Raw genomic sequence first — 19,969 nt, 5'->3', positions numbered from 1 at the left:
GAAAGGAAGAGGAAGGAGGGGAGAGAAAGAGGGAGAGAGAAATAGAGCGAAAGGGAGGAAGAGAGAGAGAGAGAGAATTTTTTTGTCCAAACTTTTTTTAGCCCTCCCCCCGCCCCACTCAATGTACCCCAGGGTTTCACAAATGTAAAAAATGTGCCGCAGCTCAAAAAAGGTTGCAAATCACTGCACTAGATGTTACCTAGTTGGATAATGAAACATCTGCAAGAAAACAATTGAGCTCAGATAACACAAGGGATTCCATGGTTAATAGTCAGCTTTAACTAAGAAAGTTGACTTAACTTATTTTTATGAATTCCTCCTTAAAATAAACGGAGCCTTATTTTCTTTCTCTAGCTTACACATCATTCTTAGGCAATAAAGAAAAGATAAAGCAACGTCTTACTTCAAACCATGGCAGGCAGTAATGCTTGCAGTTGAGTCAGTATCATTCTGGATGTGACCGTTATAATAGCAGTGATCCTGTATGGAAACAAGAAGACACCGCTGGATTGGATTGTGATTTGTTAAGCAGGGATATGTTTCCAATGCATTCCACCATATAAGTGAAGTAATAAGTAAGAGCTTTGTGGCACCATTGTGACTTGATTTTTATAAGCTGCCCAGTCATAGAAACATAGAAGTCTGACGGCAGAAAAAGACCTAATGGTCCATCTAGTCTGCCCTTATACTATTTTCTGTATTTTATCTTAGGATGGATATATGTTTATCCCAGGCATGTCTAAATTCAGTTACTGTGGATTTATCTACCATGTCTGCTGGAAGTTTGTTCCAAGGATCTACTACTCTTTCAGTAAAATAATATTTTCTCACGTTGCTTTTGATCTTTCCCCCAACTAACTTCAGATTGTGTCCCCTTGTTCTTGTGTTCACTTTCCTATTAAAAACACTTCCCTCCTGGACCTTATTTAACCCTTTAACATATTTAAATGTTTCAATCATGTCCCCCCTTTTCCTTCTGTCCTCCAGACTATACAGATTGAGTTCATTAAGTCTTTCCTGATAAGTTTTATGCTTAAGACCTTCCACCATTCTTGTAGCCCGTCTTTGGACCCGTTCAATTTTGTCAATGTCTTTTTGTAGGTGAGGTCTCCAGAACTGAACACAGTATTCCAAATGTGGTCTCACCAGCGCTCTATATAGCTGAATCACAATCTCCCTCTTCCTGATTGTTATACCCTAGCTATGCAGCCAAACATCCTACTTGCTTTCCCTACCGCCTGACTGCACTGTTCACCCATTTTGATACTGTCAGAAATCACTACCCTTAAATCCTTCTCTTCTGAAGTTTTTGCTAACACAGAACTGCCAATGCAATACTCAGATTGAGGATTCCTTTTCCCCAAGTGCATCATTTTACATTTGGAAACATTAAACTGCAGTTTCCATTGCTTTGACCATTTATCTAGTAAAGCTAAATGAGCAGCTATAGAAATTGAATCAATCAATCAATCTATCTATTTTTTTAAACTCATCATCAGAATGTTTCACATTCTGTACTACTGCTATTGCAGAAGTGGAGAATATGTGATCCTCCAGATTTCATAAACTCTGACGCCATCATTCCTAGATGGGGAAATGTGTTTTTTCCTGGTCTGGGGCCAATAAAAACATTCTCAAAAATGTTCCCATATAAAAAATGTTAAAAATGTTACTTAAAGATAACTTTAAATTTACTAATGAGAAGGATGTGTGGAATACCTGAGCATTCCAAAATGAGAGTGAAAGAGACAAATGCATGAAAAAACAACTAAAGGGAAATAAAATTTTAGATTGACAATCCTCAATGTATGATTTCTGTATAATAACCTCATTTCTGACATTAACACCCTTGAAAATATCCAAAGATACTTCACCAGAAGAGCCCTTCACTCCTCTACCCGAAACAGAATACCCTATGAAACTAGACTTACAATCCTGGGTTTAGAAAGCTTAGAACTACGACGCCTTAAGCATGATATAAGTATTGCCCATAAGATCATAATATGCAACGTCCTGTCTGTCAACGACTACTTCAGCCTTAACCACAACAACACAAGAGCACACAACAGATTCAAACTTAATATTCACCGCTCCAAACTTGACTGTAAAAAATACGACTTTAGTAATCGAGTTGTCGAAGCGTGGAACTCATTACCGGACACCGTAGTGTCATCCCCTAACTCCCAACATTTTACCCTTAGACTATCCACGGTTGACCTCTCCAGATTCCTAAGAGGTCAGTAAGGGGCGTGCATGAGTGCACTAGTGTGCCTTCTATCCCGTGTCTTACTGTCTCTCCTCTATCTCCTCTATCTTCTCTTCTATCCCTTTATCTTCTCTTTTATTCTCTCATTGATATATTTTATTCCTATATTTTCTCTTCTCTTCTTTCTTTAATATATTTTACTCGAGTGTATCCTCTTTAACCTTCATTGTGTATTATTGTGTATTGGACTAACTAACTAACTAACTGTGGCAGCCCCAACCCTCTGGAATCAACTCACACACACACCCCGGAGATCAGGACAGCCCCCACCCTCCTTGCCTTTCACAAACTCCTTAAAACCTCCTTAAAATTGATTCCCCCGGGCCATTCCGTTTTAAGCATGGCTTGTCTGAGATTTATGACTGTTTTATATTAAGGGTTTTAATTTTTTTTTAACTATTGTATTTGTGCTGTGTTCTGTTGTTAAGAGCCACTCCGACTTTCTGGAGAGGGGCGGCATACAAATCTAATAAATAATAATAATAATAATAATAATAATAATAATAATAATAACAACAACAACAACAACAACAGTAATAACAGTAATAACAGTAATAACAGTAATAACAATAGTAATAATAGTAATAGTAATAATAATAATAATAACAATAATAATAAATAATTTGACTCAATACCAGTTTTGATTTCCCCCCACTCCTTATTTGGTGTATATGTTGCTAAAATCATTGGCTGACTGAGTATTTTTACAGAGTATCTAAAAATAAAAAGCAGATTCTGACATTTTCTTGCTTAATTGACAGAAAAGAATTTAAAAAATAAATAAAATCACTGTTTGGATTTTCCTACATGGCCTAATTGCCTGATGCACGATTTTGTTGGTCAAGGTTCTATGCTTACCTTCCTTTATCTTTGGTTTGGTTGACAGATGAAAAGTGAGGAGGCTGTTAAAACATTTTTTTTATTTTCCCTTTGCTAGAAGTCGCTTTTAAAAATGTTGCCTATAAATCATTCTATTCCAAAGAGCACGGCAAGCCCATTGAGTCTCTACTTAGGAACATACTATGTGCATAAACACACTGAGAAACAGCATTAGGTCCAAGTTTTCTCCAACAAATTTTCTTCAATATGTATTGTGTTTTCAATATGTATTGTGTATTGGACAAATAAATAAATAAATAAACAAACACCAAAAACAAAAGCAAGATACACCTTCACACTTCCAGATCTGAAACATTATTTGCAAATTGATAACTGACTATAGGAAGAGGCTTCCTATACAAGACAGGTTACCAACTGGTGGTCCATGAGAAAAGTTTGGTGGTCTGTGGCACACCCCGGTAGAGGAGACACTACAGGATGACTAACGGCCAGTCCTGTGTCTAGACACAGAATATCTCTGGGACCGCCTTCTGCCGCATTGATCCCAGCGACCAGTTAGGTCCCACAGAGTTGGCCTTCTCCGGGTCCCGTTGTCTAAACAATGTCATTTGGCAGGACCCAGGGGAAGAGCCTTCTCTGTGGTGGTCCCAACCCTCTGGAACCAGCTCCCCCCAGAGATCAGAATTGCCCCCACCCTCCTTGCCTTTCGCAAGCTCCTTAAAACCCACCTCTGTCGTCAGGCATGGGGGAATTGAGATATTCCTTTTCCCCTAGGCCTATACAATTTATGCATGGTATGTTTGTGTGTATGTTTGGTTTTTAATAAGGGTTTTTAAATTATTTTAAATATTAGATTTCTCATATGCTGTTTTATTATTGTTGTTAGCTGCCCTGAGTCTACAGGGAGGGGCAGTATACAAATCTAATAAATGAATGAATGAATGAATGAATGAATGAATGAATGAATAAATAAATAAATAAATAAATAAATAAATAAATAAATAAAATATGGAAATGGCCAGGCAGTTCATGATGGGATTGGAAATCTTGCAACTTTGCAACATAGAAAGAGGTAATGGTGCAAAGGGGGGGGGGTTGTGGTGCAGGTGGGCTGAAGCAACGGGTGTCAGCAACCCTCAGCTCCTTCTTCCCCCTGCTGTGGTTTCCTGTCGGCTTCTCCCCCCCCTTGCACCATTACCTCTTCCCAACAGTGGCTGGCTCACCCCTCACCCTCCCCTCCCACTCACTCGTCATCTGGCCTGAGAGGAGAAGGGCAAGGGGTGGAGATTTGCTCCAAATTCCAGAATGGGAGCGAAGTGTCCAGCATCAACAAAGGCCAAAGGAGCGCCGACGCAACCCGGAGAATGCCAGAGAATCAGGATGAGAGAGAGAGAGGCAGACACAGAGAAAGAGAGAGGGGGAGAGAGAGAGATGAAAGAGAGAGAAAGAGAGATTTCAGAGAGAAAGAAATGAGAGAGAGAGAGATGAGAGAGAGAGAAAGATAGAGGGGTGAGAAAGAGATGAGAGACACAGAGACACAGAGATTTATTTATTTGTTTGTTTGTTTGTTTGTTTGTTTGTTTTGTCCAATACACAATGAGGGTTTCAGTGGGTATATATCTATATACACATAATAAAATACATGATGAAGGTTGTAGAGGAGATACTCATAGTAAAATATATCTAAGAAATAATAGAAAAGAAGGTATAGTAATAGAACCTATCAATGAAAGAATAGAAGAAGAGATATAGGAATGGAAGAAAGGTATAGGAGATATAGGAGAGCAATAGGACAGGGGACGGAAGGCACTCAATGCACTTGTACTCGCCCCTTACTGACCTCTTAGGAATCTGGATAGGTCAACCATAGATAATCTAAGGGTAAACTGTTGGGGGTTTGGGGATGACACTATGGAGTCCGGTAATGAGTTCCACGCTTCGACAACTCAGTTACTGAAGTCATATTTTTTACAGTCAAGTTTGGAGCGGTTAATATTAAGTTTAAATCTGTTGTGCGCTCTTGTGTTGTGGTGGTTGAAGCTGAAGTAGAGAGAAAGAGAAAAAGAAAGAGGTAGGAAAGAGGGTTGGAGAATGCCTGAAGGACCCCATCCCATCACTGGGAATCCAGGTGCTTCAGAAAGCGGTGTACTCGATTATTAGTGGCCCACGGGATTTAAAATTTGCATGTAGCAGTCCCTGAAGTCCAAAAGGCTGGGGACCCCTGCTCTACAAAATATTTTGTCTCTTGTAATATTTTGCAAGAGACCAAGCAGTTACTCACTAGACTCTACCATGTGAAGAAAAGGGAAGAGTTTCTCTGAACAAGGCAACATCAGGTCAGTAGCAGCAATGTTCTATCAGCTATAGCCAAAACAAATGCTTTTAGAAAGCCTCAGTTGGAACTGGAGAAACCCTCCACCAGCAGGGTCTGTCTGGCACCAGTTGTTCAATTGTAGGTTATTTTGGACCATGGTGGATCTAACTTGCCTTATTTTGCAACTAGTTGACTGTCAGCTAATCACTGCACCACCAGGCTCTTATCCCATAGTAGTTGATTTGATGCAACACAATTAGTGATGGGCGAACTGAACCCACACAATTCGGGTCCGTACCAAATTTTGCGGTGTTCGGTATGCCGAACCTGAAATTTTTCCAAATGTCAGGCAAAGTTTGGGGTCGTGTTCGTTCTTTGGAGCTTTGATATCACCGTCAGGTTGCTAAGGACGCCAAGGTGATCACTTCCTGGATTCCATGGAATCCAGGAAGTGATCACCTTGGCATCCTTAGCAACCTGACGGTGATGTCAAAGCTCCTCCCCTGGAATCTCTTCGTGGGAGAGATTCCCTGTTCAGGTTCGAGTTCGGGTTCGGTTCGGGTTCGGACGAATTTTGTGTAAAATTCGGCCGAACTTGCCAAACCTGAACACCGTTGGGTTCCTCCATCACTAAACACAATCTGATATGATGTCTTTTTAACCAGGGGTTAAAATGCTGGGCATGTTAGCTGGAAAACAACACCCCACTTTTGAGACCCAAGTGCTGAGCTCAGCAGCTTGAAAAGCATGCAAATGCAAGTAGACTAATAGGTACTATTTGGGTGGAAAGGCCACTGCACTGTGTGTTTTGTTGCACGCTTTGTGTTATTGGCATTATGTCTCATTTTCAAACAGTCTCAACGGCTTCAAGAAACATATATAAGCAGACCCTGTAATAAAGTTGACCATGTGGTTAGCTGTGGTTAGCTCTGGCCCAGCTCCTGCCCCAAGGACTGTGGATGTGGGGGAGACATCCACATGCTGAAGGCCTGTTTTGCCCCCGGTGGAATCTGATGATGAAGGCTCCTCTAACCAAGAAGACATGAGTGACAGGGAGGAGGAGAGTGTGCCAGACAGCTGAGAAGGAGATCAATTATCTAGCTCCTCCTTGGATTCAGAACAAGAGTTAATGATACAGCCACGTATGTGGAGAGCGATGCATAGGCAACAACAACTGAGAGATTATTATCAAAGAAAATGAGGCCACCTGTGGTTGGGTGGGGCTGTGGTCATTAGTGAGGCTGCTATAAATAGCAGCCTGTGGGTTTGGCCATTGTGGAGGATTATCTGATCCTTGTGTTTCGTGCCTGCTTTACTGACTTTGAGCTTTTGTGTGCTGATTTTTCCCCGCTTTGAAACTAAACCAGAGCAAAGGGTGTTTCACTTTGTGAAAGAAGAAGGACTGTGAATTGCCTCACAGCTGCAAGCTAAGTATCACAGAACTGATAAGGGACTTGTACAAATTACCAGTTTGTTTGGAGACGAGTGCTCTTTGCTATATCAAAAGAGGTCTTGGTTTAAGTGAAGTTTCATCATAAAGAACATTGTTTTGAATTTTCAAACGTGTGTGTGTCTGAAATTTGTACCTGTGAATTTTTGGGAGAAGTTTACCAGAGAGCCCGACAGAACATGGTTATTGGAGTAAGATACAGGGACTTCTTTACCTTTCTCTTACACATACCGTAATTTAGGTAAGATTTTTAAAAGAATAAATAAACTCCCTCTTTCCAGCTTAATCCATGCAGTGTTTAGGACTCCGAATATGTGTTTGCTCATTTTAAATTAAATTGGGTTCTTTAGATTATGTTGCAGCATTTTTTTTAAATTCTTGTATCATTTAACTGGCTTTTGACATATTTTTGAAAAATTCTCTAGAAGTCTTTAAGAGAAGTGCCATGCAGATATCATCAGGGAGAAGGGATAAAAACAGAAAATTATTTGAGTGTGCCAAAAAAAGAGGAAGAACTCCTTATTATAGAAACTTTAAAAAAGAAAGAGACACATGGTACAGTTTCGTTGTCTTTTAAATTAAATTAAATTTGTCACAGATCAAAGGAAATAATCTGGATTGGTCAATGATTTCCTCATGTTGTTTTAATTGGTCAATGATTTCCTCATATTGGTCAATGATTTCCTCATGTTGTTTTAATTAACAGTCATAATTCATATTATGACCTTTTTTTCTGAAGAAAATCTCAAAGAATGCTTTGGGCAATAAATTGGCACCTCTACCTACAAATGCCTCTACTTATGAATTTTTCTAGATAAGAACCGTGTGTTCAAGATTTTTTTGCCTCTTCTCAAGAACCATTTTCCACTTACAAACCTGAGCCTCCAAAACTGTAACTGGAAAAGACAGGGAGAAGCCTTCGTGGGGCCTCTCTAGGAATCTCCTGGGAGGAAACAGGGCCAAAAAAGGTGGGGAGAAGCCTTCGTGAGGCCTCTCTAGGAATTTCCTGGGAGGAAACAGGGCCGGAAAAGGCAGGGAGAAGCCTCCGTGGGGCCTCTCTAGGAATTTCCTGGGAGGAAACAGGGCCAGAAAAGGCAGGGAGAAGCCTTCGTGGGGCCTCTTTAGGAATTTCCTGGGAGGAAACAGGGCTGGAAAAGGCAGGGAGAAGCCTTAGTGGGGCCTCTCTAGGAATCTCCTGGGAGGAAACAGGGCCTCCACCCTCCCTGTGATTTCCCCAATCGCATGCATTATTTGCTTTTATATTGATTCCTATGGGAAAAATTGCTTCTTCTTACAACCTTTTCTACATAAGAACCTGGTCACCGTACGAATTAAGTTTGCAAATAGAGGTATCACTGTACTGGGAATGGAAGTCCAACCCATCTCTTCAATTGATTAGTAACATTGAGATGTTGGGGGCGAGAATCATCTGTAAGGTTTGTCTTGGAATACAGGCAGCAACACCTGTGTCCCTATAGATCAAATGTCCTCCCACAGAGATTTAAATTAAGGTGTACCAAAACCTGTGCTGATTGTAAGTGAGATACGATCTTGCAAATGCTGGCCCCTGAATAGAACTGGCTTTGAACTGTTCTGAATTAAAAGAAGTGAATGTCTATAACAGAAAGAAATAATCACACACAGTACACAAATGCCAAAAGACATTGAATTTCAAACAAATGCATTTTACAAATAATAACTCTTGGTTATTTGGAAGTACAGAATATCACTGCAGGGGGAACCCTGTGGATTAAAAAAAACCAAGAACCTGTGGGCAGACAATCAACAAAGGAATATAAAATGTGCTCTTCACGTTACAAGACTTTTTCTCCACCAACTTGGTCTGCTTGGAGGTCAACTCTACTACTGAACCAGGATTTGCTGCATAAACTTTTAATACTTGTTCATTGTCCTATGTTATGAAATCCTATCATAATGTTGGTTGGGGAAAAACCCATATTTATCTATGATATCAATTACATGGCTATTTCCTTGAACCATACAATGAAAGCCTTGAGAAAGACATCAGAGATATAAATACACAATACCAATACTACACTAAAAATCCTATATAACTTGGAAGACTCCAACTGTTGTTGAATTTTGATTCCTAGCATCTTCTGCAAGCGGGAACCATGTAGACATCAAATTATCAAAGCATATGTATTTTACACATTAAGTAAGAACAGTTTGTATGACCTTTGAAAATGCTAATTCAAAAGTACAGTTTTCCCTCGATTTTCGCAGGTTCGAAATTCACAAAAAGCCTATACCACGGTTTTTCAAAAATATAAATTAAAAAATACTTTGTGGTTTTTTCCCCCTATACCACAGTTTTTCCTGCCCGATGACCTCATATGTCATCGCCAAACTTTTGTCCACCTTTAATTTTTTTTTTAAAAAAAATTGAATAAATAAACATGGTGAGTAATAATCTAAATGGTTGCTAAGGGAATGGGAAATTGTAATTTAGGGGTTTAAAGTATTAAGGGAAGTTATAAGTGTTAAGGGAAGGCTTGTGACACTGTTCATAGCCAAAAATAGTGTATTTACTTCCGCATCTCTACTTCGCGGAAATTGTGACCATTTTTGGACACAAAAGTTTAGATGTATTTGGGAGGATGGGGCCAAGGAAGCATGTTTGTACTAAGATATTTTAACAGGTTCTGGCCCATTTTAGTGTGAAGAACATAGAATGGATTTATTCTCTAGAAACAAAGTGAATTCCTCTTTCTTTTGGTATTCCAAACAAATGCTTCTGCATTTATCAGTGTAGTCGGGTTTAAAAAGCAAAGTGGCTCCTATAAACATGATTTTTTTTAAAAAAAAAAACACAACCTCTGTTTGTGGGGCTCAGTCCCCAAAATGTTTACTTTTAATCAGTAGGAATGAACTGATTGATTGAAATATTGCCCTATTAATTCAACAAGTGGAACAGACTGGGTTTTAACAGCCCACCCATCCTTACAGAGTGTATTGTAGATATAAGACACTTTATGCCTATACAACCCTTCTTGTTTGAATAGTCTGGTCCGGTATATGCATATTTCGAATATTGTGCACAAATATTCTCAAGGTATTTCATAAAAGTAAGATGCCGTTACCTCAATCGAAGGACTTGTTGTAATTTCTCTACCATCTGGGGAATAATGAGTCTCGCTGTAATCTTTTGAAAAAAGTTCCCTGGAAGGAACACAAAGGAGTCATTATTTAATCTTGGGAACATAGATAATTGCATAATAAGCCTACAACTACTGTATACTGGCATTTTAAGGATATTGTTTAGTATCAAAGGGAAGCAGCAGGTATTTCAATCTCATCAGTAGGAAAAGCAAGTAGGATGCTTGGCTGCATAGCTAGAGGTATAACAAGCAGGAAGAGGGAGATTGTGATCCCGCTATATAGAGCGCTGGTGAGACCACATTTGGAGTACTGTGTTCAGTTCTGGAGACCTCACCTACAGAAAGATATTGACAAAATTGAACGGGTCCAAAGATGGGCTACAAGAATGGTGGAAGGTCTTAAGCATAAAACGTATCAGGAAAGACTTAATGAACTCAATCTGTATAGTCTGGAAGACAAAAGGGAAAGGGGGGACATGATCGAAACATTTAAATATGTTAAAGGGTTAAATAAGGTTCAGGAGGGAAGTGTTTTTAATAGGAAAGTGAACACAAGAACAAGGGGGCACAATCTGAAGTTAGTTGGGGGGGAAATCAAAAGCAACGTGAGAAAATATTATTTCACTGAAAGAGTAGTAGATCCTTGGAACAAACTTCCAGCAGACGTGGTTGGTAAATCCACAGGAACTGAATTTAAACATGCCTGGGATAAACATATATCCATTGTAAGATAAAATACAGGAAATAGTATAAGGGCAGACTAGATGGACCATGAGGTCTTTTTCTGCCGTCAGTCTTCTATGTTTCTATGTTTCTATCAGGATGGCTATTTAAAGGAGTGCCGCGTATCCTGGATTCACCTAAGCCAGTGATGGCGAACCTATGGCACGGGTGCCACAGGTTGCACATGTAGCCATATCTGCTGGCACATGAACCATTGCCCAAGCTCAATTCCAATGTGCATGTGTGTGCCGGCCAGCTGATTTTTGGCTCACACAGAGCCTCCGGGAAGGGGATGAGGGAGGGTGTTTTTACCCTCCCCTGGCTCCAGGGAAGCTTGGGAGGGTGAAAACATGAGCCTACTGGGCCTACCAGAAGTTGGGAAACAGGTCGTTTCTGGCCTCCAGTGGGCCTCTGGGGGGCGACCGAAGCTATTTTTGCCTTCCCCAGGCTTTGAATTATAGGTGTGGGCACTCGCTCATGCGCGATACTGCACAAGCATGCTCTTTCGGCACCCAAGGAAAAAAAGGTTCGCCATCACTGACCTAAGAGCTTTGCACCAAGAAAACTTCAATACTCTTCGTCAAAGGGGGGCATGGTTGACCAAGAGAAGACATTTTTGTATTTCCTCTTTGATTCTTCTGGCCAATGCAACAACCAGATGAGGCAGCTAGGTCTGCAAAGGAGAGCAATATATTCCAGAGTAAAAGGGTTCCTATTGCTCCATGAAGCAACCTCAAAGGAATGAATAGGTTGAACCTCTTGAAGCTCTAAACCAACACAATGGAGCTACTTTCTTCTCCTGCTGGTTGTCCAGGCAAATTCATGCCAGGGTTGGGTTCTTCCTTACCTCACTGCCGGTTCCCTTCCTGATGCGACATGTGGGCATTTGCAGTGTCAAAAAATAAAACGGAGCCACAACTAACCTCAGATTGTGTCCCCTTGTTCTTGTGTTCACTTTCCTATTAAAAACACTTCCCTTCTGAACCTTATTTAACCCTTTAACATATTTAAATGTTTCGATCATGTCCCCCCTTTTCCTTCTGTCCTCCAGACTATACAGATGGAGTTCATGAAGTCTTTCCTGATACGTTTTATGCTTAAGACCTTCCACCATTCTTGCAGCCCGTCTTTGGACCCATTCAATTTTGTCAATATATTTTTGTAGGTGAGGTCTCCAGAACTGAACACAGTTCAAAGTGAGGTTAGGTAGAACCCATTCCTGCAGTGGCTGTTATACTAATTTCAACTTTGATGTCACATTTACTGGCTTTGAGGCAGTGAAATTCGGCACACCTTCTTTTAGCAGTAGAAGTAGTTTATTTTACAAGGGAGAAATAATTCCAGGCCATGTCTATTCCCCCTATTGAAATAAAGCCACTAATAAAAACGCAGTGGCCTGGCTAGACAAGTCAATGAAAGACCCAAAACTTGTTCCACTGGTTAGTTAGTATGCAGATATAAGCCAGGTGGCAAATCTCCCTATTATTATCTTTATTAGTATCTTGACTTAGAGTTCAAATGGAGAACCACTGAGAGGAATGAAATGGCATTCTTAACAGCAATCATAATGAAAAACCCACCAGGGTGTGTTGAAATCTGGCCTTGTTAAGGTCATGTCCCCTTTCATGCCTTAATAGGACATGACATTCATGCCTTTCATGCTTCAACATGTAAATTGTGATGTAAGTTGAGCAGCTATGAGGCATGGTGGTGCAGTGGTTAGAATGCAGTACCACAGGCTACTTCTGCTTCCTGCTGGCTGCAATTTGGCAGATCATTTCTCGCCAACTCAAGGTTGATTCATCCTTCCATCCCTCCAAGGTTGGTAAACTGAGGACCCAGATTGTTGGGGACCAAAGTTTGACTCAGTAAACTGCTTACAGAGGGTTGTAAAAGCACTATGAAGCAGTATATAAAGCTAAGTGTTGTTGCTATGTAAGGCTCTTATGAAAAGTTATACAGATTGATGGGCTGTCTGCGGAACAGCATAAATGTGTAACCAATCTTTTTAAAATTTCTAATACAGTGATACCTCGTCTTACAAACCCCTCATCACACAAACTTTTCAAGACACAAACCCGGGGTTTAAGATTTTTTTGCCTCTTCTTCCAAACTATTTTCATCTTACAAACCCAAGCCGCTGCCACTGAGATGCCCCACCTCCGTACTTCTGTTGCCAGCGAAGCACCCGTTTTTGCACTTCTGGGATCCCCTGAGGGTCCCCTCCATGGGAAACACCACCTCCAGATTTCTGTGTTTTTGCAATGCTGCAGGGGAATCCCAGCAGTGCATAAACGGGTGCTTCGCTGGCAACTGAAGTCCAGAGGTGGGGTTTCCCAGTGAGGGGAGCCTCAGCGAAATCGCAGCATCACAAAAACACGGAAGTCCGGAGGTGGGGTTTCGAGGACTTCCATGTGATGCTGCAATTTCACTGAGGCTCCCCTCGCTTGGAAACCCCACCTCCGGACTTCCATTGCCAGCAAAGCACCCGTTTTTGCACTGCTGGGATTCCCCTGCTGGGATTCCCCTGCAGCATCACAAAAACACGGAAGTCCAGAGGTGGGGTTTCCCATGGAGGGGAGCCTCAGGGGAGTCCCAGCAATGCAAAAACGGGCGCTTCGGCTGGCAAAAGGGGTGAGTTTTGGGCTTGCACGCATTAATCGCTTTTCCATTGATTCCTATGGGAAACATTGTTTCGTCTTACAAACTTTTCACCTTTCGTCCCGGAACCAATTAAGTTCATAAGACGAGGTATCACTGTATTTCATAACTAACCCAGGTAATTCAAGGGACTGAAGTTTATGAGCCTTGAGTGGTTCAATTTTATCTAGAATTGTTATGGTTGATCAGAAAACCATGTAATGTAGAAAAAGAAATTCTTAATTCTGGGGTAAGACATAATTAACCTGTTCATTAACTCTATCCCCTTCTCCTTTACAGTAATTATATTTAATTTAGCTCAATTAACTAATTTAATTTAGTTTTAATTTCACAAAGAAAGCAATACAATTTAATTTCTCTTGGATTGTGTCCAAGTATATATATTTTTCACATCGCCTTAGCAAAGTCAAAACAACTTCCGAGTTAACTTACTTATTTTTTTCTAGGTGAAGGACCACTGGCTCTCCATTCACTTTAAATTCATATTCCATTGTATCTTCATACTTAGTCTGAAATGCAAAAAGTTTACTATTTAGAGAAGTAACAGATGAATATTTTTTTAAAAAAAAATCGGCAAATAAAATGTGTACATTCTTAACAACTCCTGTGTCAAATGGAAAGTTGCAGCCAATTCATTTGTTAGATTTGGATTATTTCATCTGGTGCTTGAAAGCCACTTTAAGATCTTCTTCAATTAAACTTTCTCCAGAAGTTCAATGTTTTCTTCTCCAGTTCAACTTCTTGGGGAATAAGGTTGGATTGGGACACAGAGACTGAGTGGAATTTTTTTGCATTTTTTTATTATTGGGATGGGGGGGTCACGGTTTTTTTCTTCTGCACATGCACAGAACCTGAGTTTCCAGCACTGTACATGTGTTGCCATCTTGTTTTCAGTTTTGGGGGGAGGGTTTTTTTGGCATTGTGCATGCATGGTGCACCCAGATGGTGCAGGAAGAAGCAAGCTGGCAGCAAGGTAAGTTAGAACGCACCCCTGGTCAACTCTGTGCAAGGACTTTTCTCCGATTTTTGCAACTTGACAGATTTTTAATCAAAGTGAAACAGACTTTGGGAAGTTTACAGTCCTAGGAGATTTATGGTATGCCTATCTAAAATGAGGAAATCATTCTTTACTTGCAGCTGTCTATGAAAATCCATCTATGCAAATATTATTCAAAGTATTTTTCAAAGGTCTCAACGGGCTGTTCAGATCGTGCAGAATGCAGCTGCGAGAGCAATTATGGGCTTCTCTAAGTATGCCCATATTACTCCAACACTCCGCAGTCTGCATTGGTTGCCGATCAGTTTCCAGTCACAATTCAAAGTGTTGGTTATGACCTATAAAGCCCTTCATGGCACCGGACCAGAATATCTTCGGGACCACCTCCTGCCGCACGAATCCCAGCAACCAGTTAGGTCCCACAGAGTCGGCCTTCTCCGGGTCCCGTCGACTAAACAATGTCGTCTGGCGGGACCCAGGGGAAGAGCCTTCTCTGTGGGGGCCCCAACCCTCTGGAATCAGCTCCCCCCTGAGATTAGGATTGCCCCCACCCTCCCTGCCTTTCGTAAACTCCTTAAGTACCACCTTTGCCGTCAGGCATGGGGGAACTAAAACATCTCCCCCTTGCCCATGTTGTTTTGCCATTTGATTGATTGACTGTGTGCCTGTTTTTTTATATATATTGGGATTGATTTATGAAATTACTAATTTTAAATTGTAATTAGATTGGTGGGCATTGGATTTGTTATTATGTACTGTTTTTTATTATTGTTGTGAGCCGCCCCGAGTTTGCGGAGAGGGGCGGCATATAAATCCAATAAATCTAATCTAATCTAATCCTGGACAACACTTGATCCAATCTAAAAATGAAACAGGTGAAGATAGGTTCCAAATTATAACTTCCCTCCCATCATCACTTTTCACACTCTATGAACTCTAAACAAATGTGTGACTATATAACCATTTCCCTTTATAAAGCAGAACAATCTGAACTTTAAAAATGAACAATAGAAAAAGGTGAACCGGACTGCGAAATTTTGAAAGAAATGTGGTTTTAACTCTGGTTCACATGAGTCTCGAACAAAACTCAGGGTCAGATCCATCAGTTAAACAAGTTGATGAAAAGCAAATCCTTTTCTTACTTTTGGGTGAGACTTCTGTGCTTCTCCCACGTCTCTTTTGCGCAACGCATGGACTTTTTGTGGATACACTACTTCATAATCCTTAACTTTCCAGGACTCCTTTGCAGAGATCGCTTCACAAAGAAAAGGGAGAAAAAGTTCACTTTGGTATGTTATTCCATCTTTTCCACATCTACAACACAATTTGTTATTCCCATGAAGAATGAAAATAGTGGAAAACCACTTCCACTCTGCAGCTTAACAAATTACATGACCATCACCGTCATGTAATTACCAGAAGCTGGTTCAACTGAGCATTGTTTCTCCTACAGTATATATTAAATTTATTTATTTATTTATTTATTTAATCCAGTCTTTTCATCAGATTGTAAATATGAAAGTAGCCCAATACACATTACAAAAAAAGGACAACAATAATCCACAGTAACTGAATTTAAAACATGCCTGGGATAAACATATATCCATTGTAAGATAAAATACATGAAATAGTATAAAGGCAGACTAGATGGACCATGAGGTCTTTTTCTGCTGTCAATCTTCTATGTTTCTATGTCTTTCCTTTCTCTCATTTATCATATATATTCTCTTTCTTTCATATATCCTCTCCTCTAAGTTCACTTTTACCCACCTTCGTCGCCATTGTTAAATTAGAGGCTAGAGGCCGATAAAGAGGATAACAGCTCTTTATTTAAGAATCAGGAACATCTAAAGTGACCAGCTCGCAGGCAGGTAGCGACTTAAAAAACAAGCGGACAAAACCGCACCTTATATACATTGTTACTGGCGCAGGGATTGGTGACAATGTTTCAAGACTTCGCGCTGGAGCTTCCTATTGGTTGAGCCCGGAGGCTCCTTATTGGTCGCGCCCAGGTTTCCCATTGGTTGCGCTAGCAGGCTTCTTATTGGTCGCCCTGCTCCAATCAGCGATCACCTTTATTCTAGCAACTTGCAAACATAACACCTACATGTCTATTTTTCTTCCTATGTATTTGTGTATTGGACAAATGAATAAATAAAAATAAAAATAAATAAATTGCGAGTGAAAACAAAACAAGGAAGTAAAATATGAATAGCCACTCAGTAGTAGAGGGTGGGAACCTAATATTCAAACACCTACAAATGTGAGACAGTCACATTTGAAGAAGGGAAGCGAAAGAGAAAAAGAAAGAGATTTTTTAAATTTCAAGTTTCAAGTTTAATCAGATTTGTATGCCGCCCCTCTCCGCAGACTCGGGGCGGCTCACAGCAATAGCAATACAATGTAAGACAAATCCAATATTTAAATTACTTTAAAAAACACCACAAATTAAAACCAATCATACACACTAGCGTACGATGCATAAATTTTATAAGCCTAGGGGGAAGGAACATGTCAATTCCCCCATGCCTGACGACAGAGGTGGGTTTTAAGGAGCTTACGAAAGGCTAGGAGGGTGGGGGCAACTCTGATATCTGGGGGGAGTTGGTTCCAAAGGGTCGGGGCCGCCACAGAGAAGGCTCTTCCCCTGGGTCCCGCCAAACGACATTTTTTAGTTGACGGGACCTGGAGAAGGCCAACTCTGTGGGACCTAACTGGTCGCTGGGATTCGTGCGGCAGAAGGCGGTCCCAGAGATATTCTGGTCCAGTGCCATGAAGGGCTTTATAGGTCATAACCAACACTTTGAATTGTGACCGGAAACTGATCGGCAACCAATGCAGACTGCGGAGTGTTGGTGTGACATTGGCAAATTTAGGAAAGCCCATGATAGCTCTCGCAGCTGCATTCTGCACGATCTGAAGTTTCCGAACACTTTTCAAAGATAGCCCCATGTAGAGAGCATTACAGTAGTCGAGCCTCGAGGTGATGAGGGCATGAGTGACTGTGAGCAGTGACTCCAGGTCCAAATAGGGCCACAACGGTGCACCAGGCGAACCTGGGCAAACGCCCCCCTCGCCACAGCTGAAAGATGTTTCTCTAATGTTAGCTGTGGATCGAGGAGGACGCCCAAGTTGCAAACCCTCTCTGAGGGGGTTAGTGACTCCCCCCCCCCAGGGTGATGGACGGACAGATGGAATTGTCCTTGGGAGGCAAAACCCACAGCCACTCCGTCTTATCCGGGTTGAGCTTGAGTCTGTTGACACCCATCCAGACCCCAACAGCCTCCAGGCACCGGCACATCACTTCCACTGCTTCGCCGACTGGACAAGGGGTGGAGATGTAAAGCTGGGTATCATCTGCATACTGATGATACCTCACCCCATGTCCTTGGATGATCTCACCCAGCGGTTTCATGTAGATATTAAATAGTAGGGGGGAGAGGACCGATCCCTGAGGCACCCCGCAAGGGAGTAACCTAGAGGTCGACCTCTGACCCCCCACTAACACCGACTGCAACCAAACAGAGAGGTAGGAAGAGAACCACTGAAGGACAGTGCCTCCCACTCCCAACCCCTCCAGCCGGCGCAGAAGGATACCATGGTCGATGGTATCGAAAGCCGCTGAGAGGTCAAGAAGCACCAGGACAGAGGATAAACCCCTGTCCCGGGCCCGCCAGAGATCATCCATCAGCGCGACCAAAGCAGTTTCCGTGCTGTAGCCGGGCCTGAATCCTGACTGCTGAGGACCTAGATAATCGGCTTCTTCCAAGGACCGCTGGAGCTGGAGCGCCACCACCTTCTCAACAACCTTCCCCATAAAGGGAAGGTTGGAGACTGGTCGATAGTTAAGGTGGAGAATGACTGAAGTCTAAACATTTGGCCATGGAAATCAATCTTGTGATGGATATCTTCCAAAGGTAGCCCAAGGCAGAAGGTTATTTCTTCCTCATACTTTTATGTACCTGCCCATTTGTACCTGATGCTCACAGAAACATAGAAGGAATTTGATTGCTTGCCCTATGCTTAGAACACAGAAAAAGCAGAAATTCCACAACTCTTACTTCTTTACCATATTGTTCTCTACCAATTCCTGTTCTACTTGGGGAACTTCCCGTCTTGGTAAGGGCAATTCCACCTTTCCTTATTTTTTTAAAAAAATCAGGATTACACCAATGAGCTTCCGTTCTGAATTGTTCTGAATTCCGATCTGAAGAGAGTTTGGGAATTATCTGAATTGTGTTTGGGAATTATCCGAATCAGCTGATTATCATTATTTGTAATGCTTTGTGGGAAAGACCTGAGGAAGACCTAGAATTGTCATGTAAAAGGTATCTCAGCCCACAGAAAGAAGGAGAATGAATGTAGGAAACATTTTGGAAGGGATTGTGGGACTTCTGGAGTGTAAAAGCACAGAGGGAAGAAATAATAATAACAGTAGAAATGGTGGTAGACTTTAGGAGAAACCCTTCCACCCTTCCACCTCTCACAATACTAGACAACACAGTATCAACAGTAGAGACCTTCAAATTTCTAGGTTCTATCATATCTGAAGACCTAAAACGGTCACCTAACATTAAAAACATCATCAAAAAAGCACAACAAAGAATGTTCTTTCTGTGCCAGCTCAGGAAGCTCAAACTGCCCAAGGAGCTGCTGATACAGTTCGACAGAGGAATCATTGAGTCTGTCATCTGCACCTCTATAACTGTCTGGTTTGGTGCTGCAACCCAACAGGACCGACACAGACTTCAGAGGACAATCAGAACTGCAGAAAAAGCAATTGCTGCCAACCTGCCTTCCATTGAGGACCTGTATACTGCACGAGTCAAAAAGAGAGCGGGGAAAATATTTACTGACCCCTCACATCCTGGACACAAACTGTTTCAACTCCTACCCTCAAAACATCGCTACAGAGCACTGCACACCAAAACAACTAGACACAAGAACAGTTTTTTTCCGAACGCCATCACTCTATTAAACAAATAATTCCCTCAACGCTGGCAGACTTTCTACTAAATCTGCACTTCTATTCTACTAGTTTTTCTTATCATTCTTATCACCCATTTCCTCCCATGTTGACTGTATGACTGTAACTTGTTGAGAATATCCTAAGATTTTTATTAATATTGCTTATTTGACCCCTATGACAATCATTAACTTTTGTACCACGTGATTCTTGACAAATGTATATTTTATTTTATGTACGCTGAGAGCATATGCACCAAGACAAATTCCTTGTGTGTCCAATCACACTTGGCCAATAAAATTCTATTCTATTCTATTCTAATTTCAGCCCCACAAGATGCTGTTAATATGTCTTTACAGAGAACTAATATCCATGGCTGTGCATCTTACCTAAACTACCTCACAGGGCTAGCATTATTATTATTTAAATAATTCTTATTGAATAATTTTAAAATCAACATGCAGGTACAAATATGCATACAGTGTACAGTGTTCCCTCGATTTTCGCGGGTTCGGACTTCGCGAAAAGTCTATACCACAGTTTTTCAAAAATATTAATTAAAAAATACTTCGCGTTTTTCCCCTATACCACAGTTTTTCCCACCCCGATGATGTCATATGTTATCGCCAA

The 19,969-nt window shown here is 41.2% G+C and overlaps 1 protein-coding gene across 1 annotated transcript in view; it reads right to left on the bottom strand.

The window, feature by feature from the left end:
• The window catches only part of LOC139174775 (zinc metalloproteinase-disintegrin-like ohanin), a 91,045-nt gene that overhangs the window by 54,257 nt on the left and 16,819 nt on the right, over positions 1-19,969 (bottom strand). Inside the window, exons 2-5 of the mRNA XM_070765324.1 lie at positions 15,516-15,628; positions 13,809-13,885; positions 9,975-10,053; positions 404-480 (exon numbers count right to left, since the gene is read on the bottom strand). Coding sequence (XP_070621425.1) covers positions 404-480; positions 9,975-10,053; positions 13,809-13,885; positions 15,516-15,628 — 346 coding nt within the window. The remainder of the gene's footprint in view (positions 1-403; positions 481-9,974; positions 10,054-13,808; positions 13,886-15,515; positions 15,629-19,969) is intronic.

The sequence above is a fragment of the Erythrolamprus reginae genome, chromosome 12 (genome assembly GCF_031021105.1).
Source record: "Erythrolamprus reginae isolate rEryReg1 chromosome 12, rEryReg1.hap1, whole genome shotgun sequence".
NCBI classification, from domain to species: Eukaryota; Metazoa; Chordata; class Lepidosauria; order Squamata; family Dipsadidae; genus Erythrolamprus; species Erythrolamprus reginae.
The sequence above is the reverse complement of the archived record's forward strand: the minus strand, read 5'-3'. Positions and strand labels throughout refer to the sequence as shown.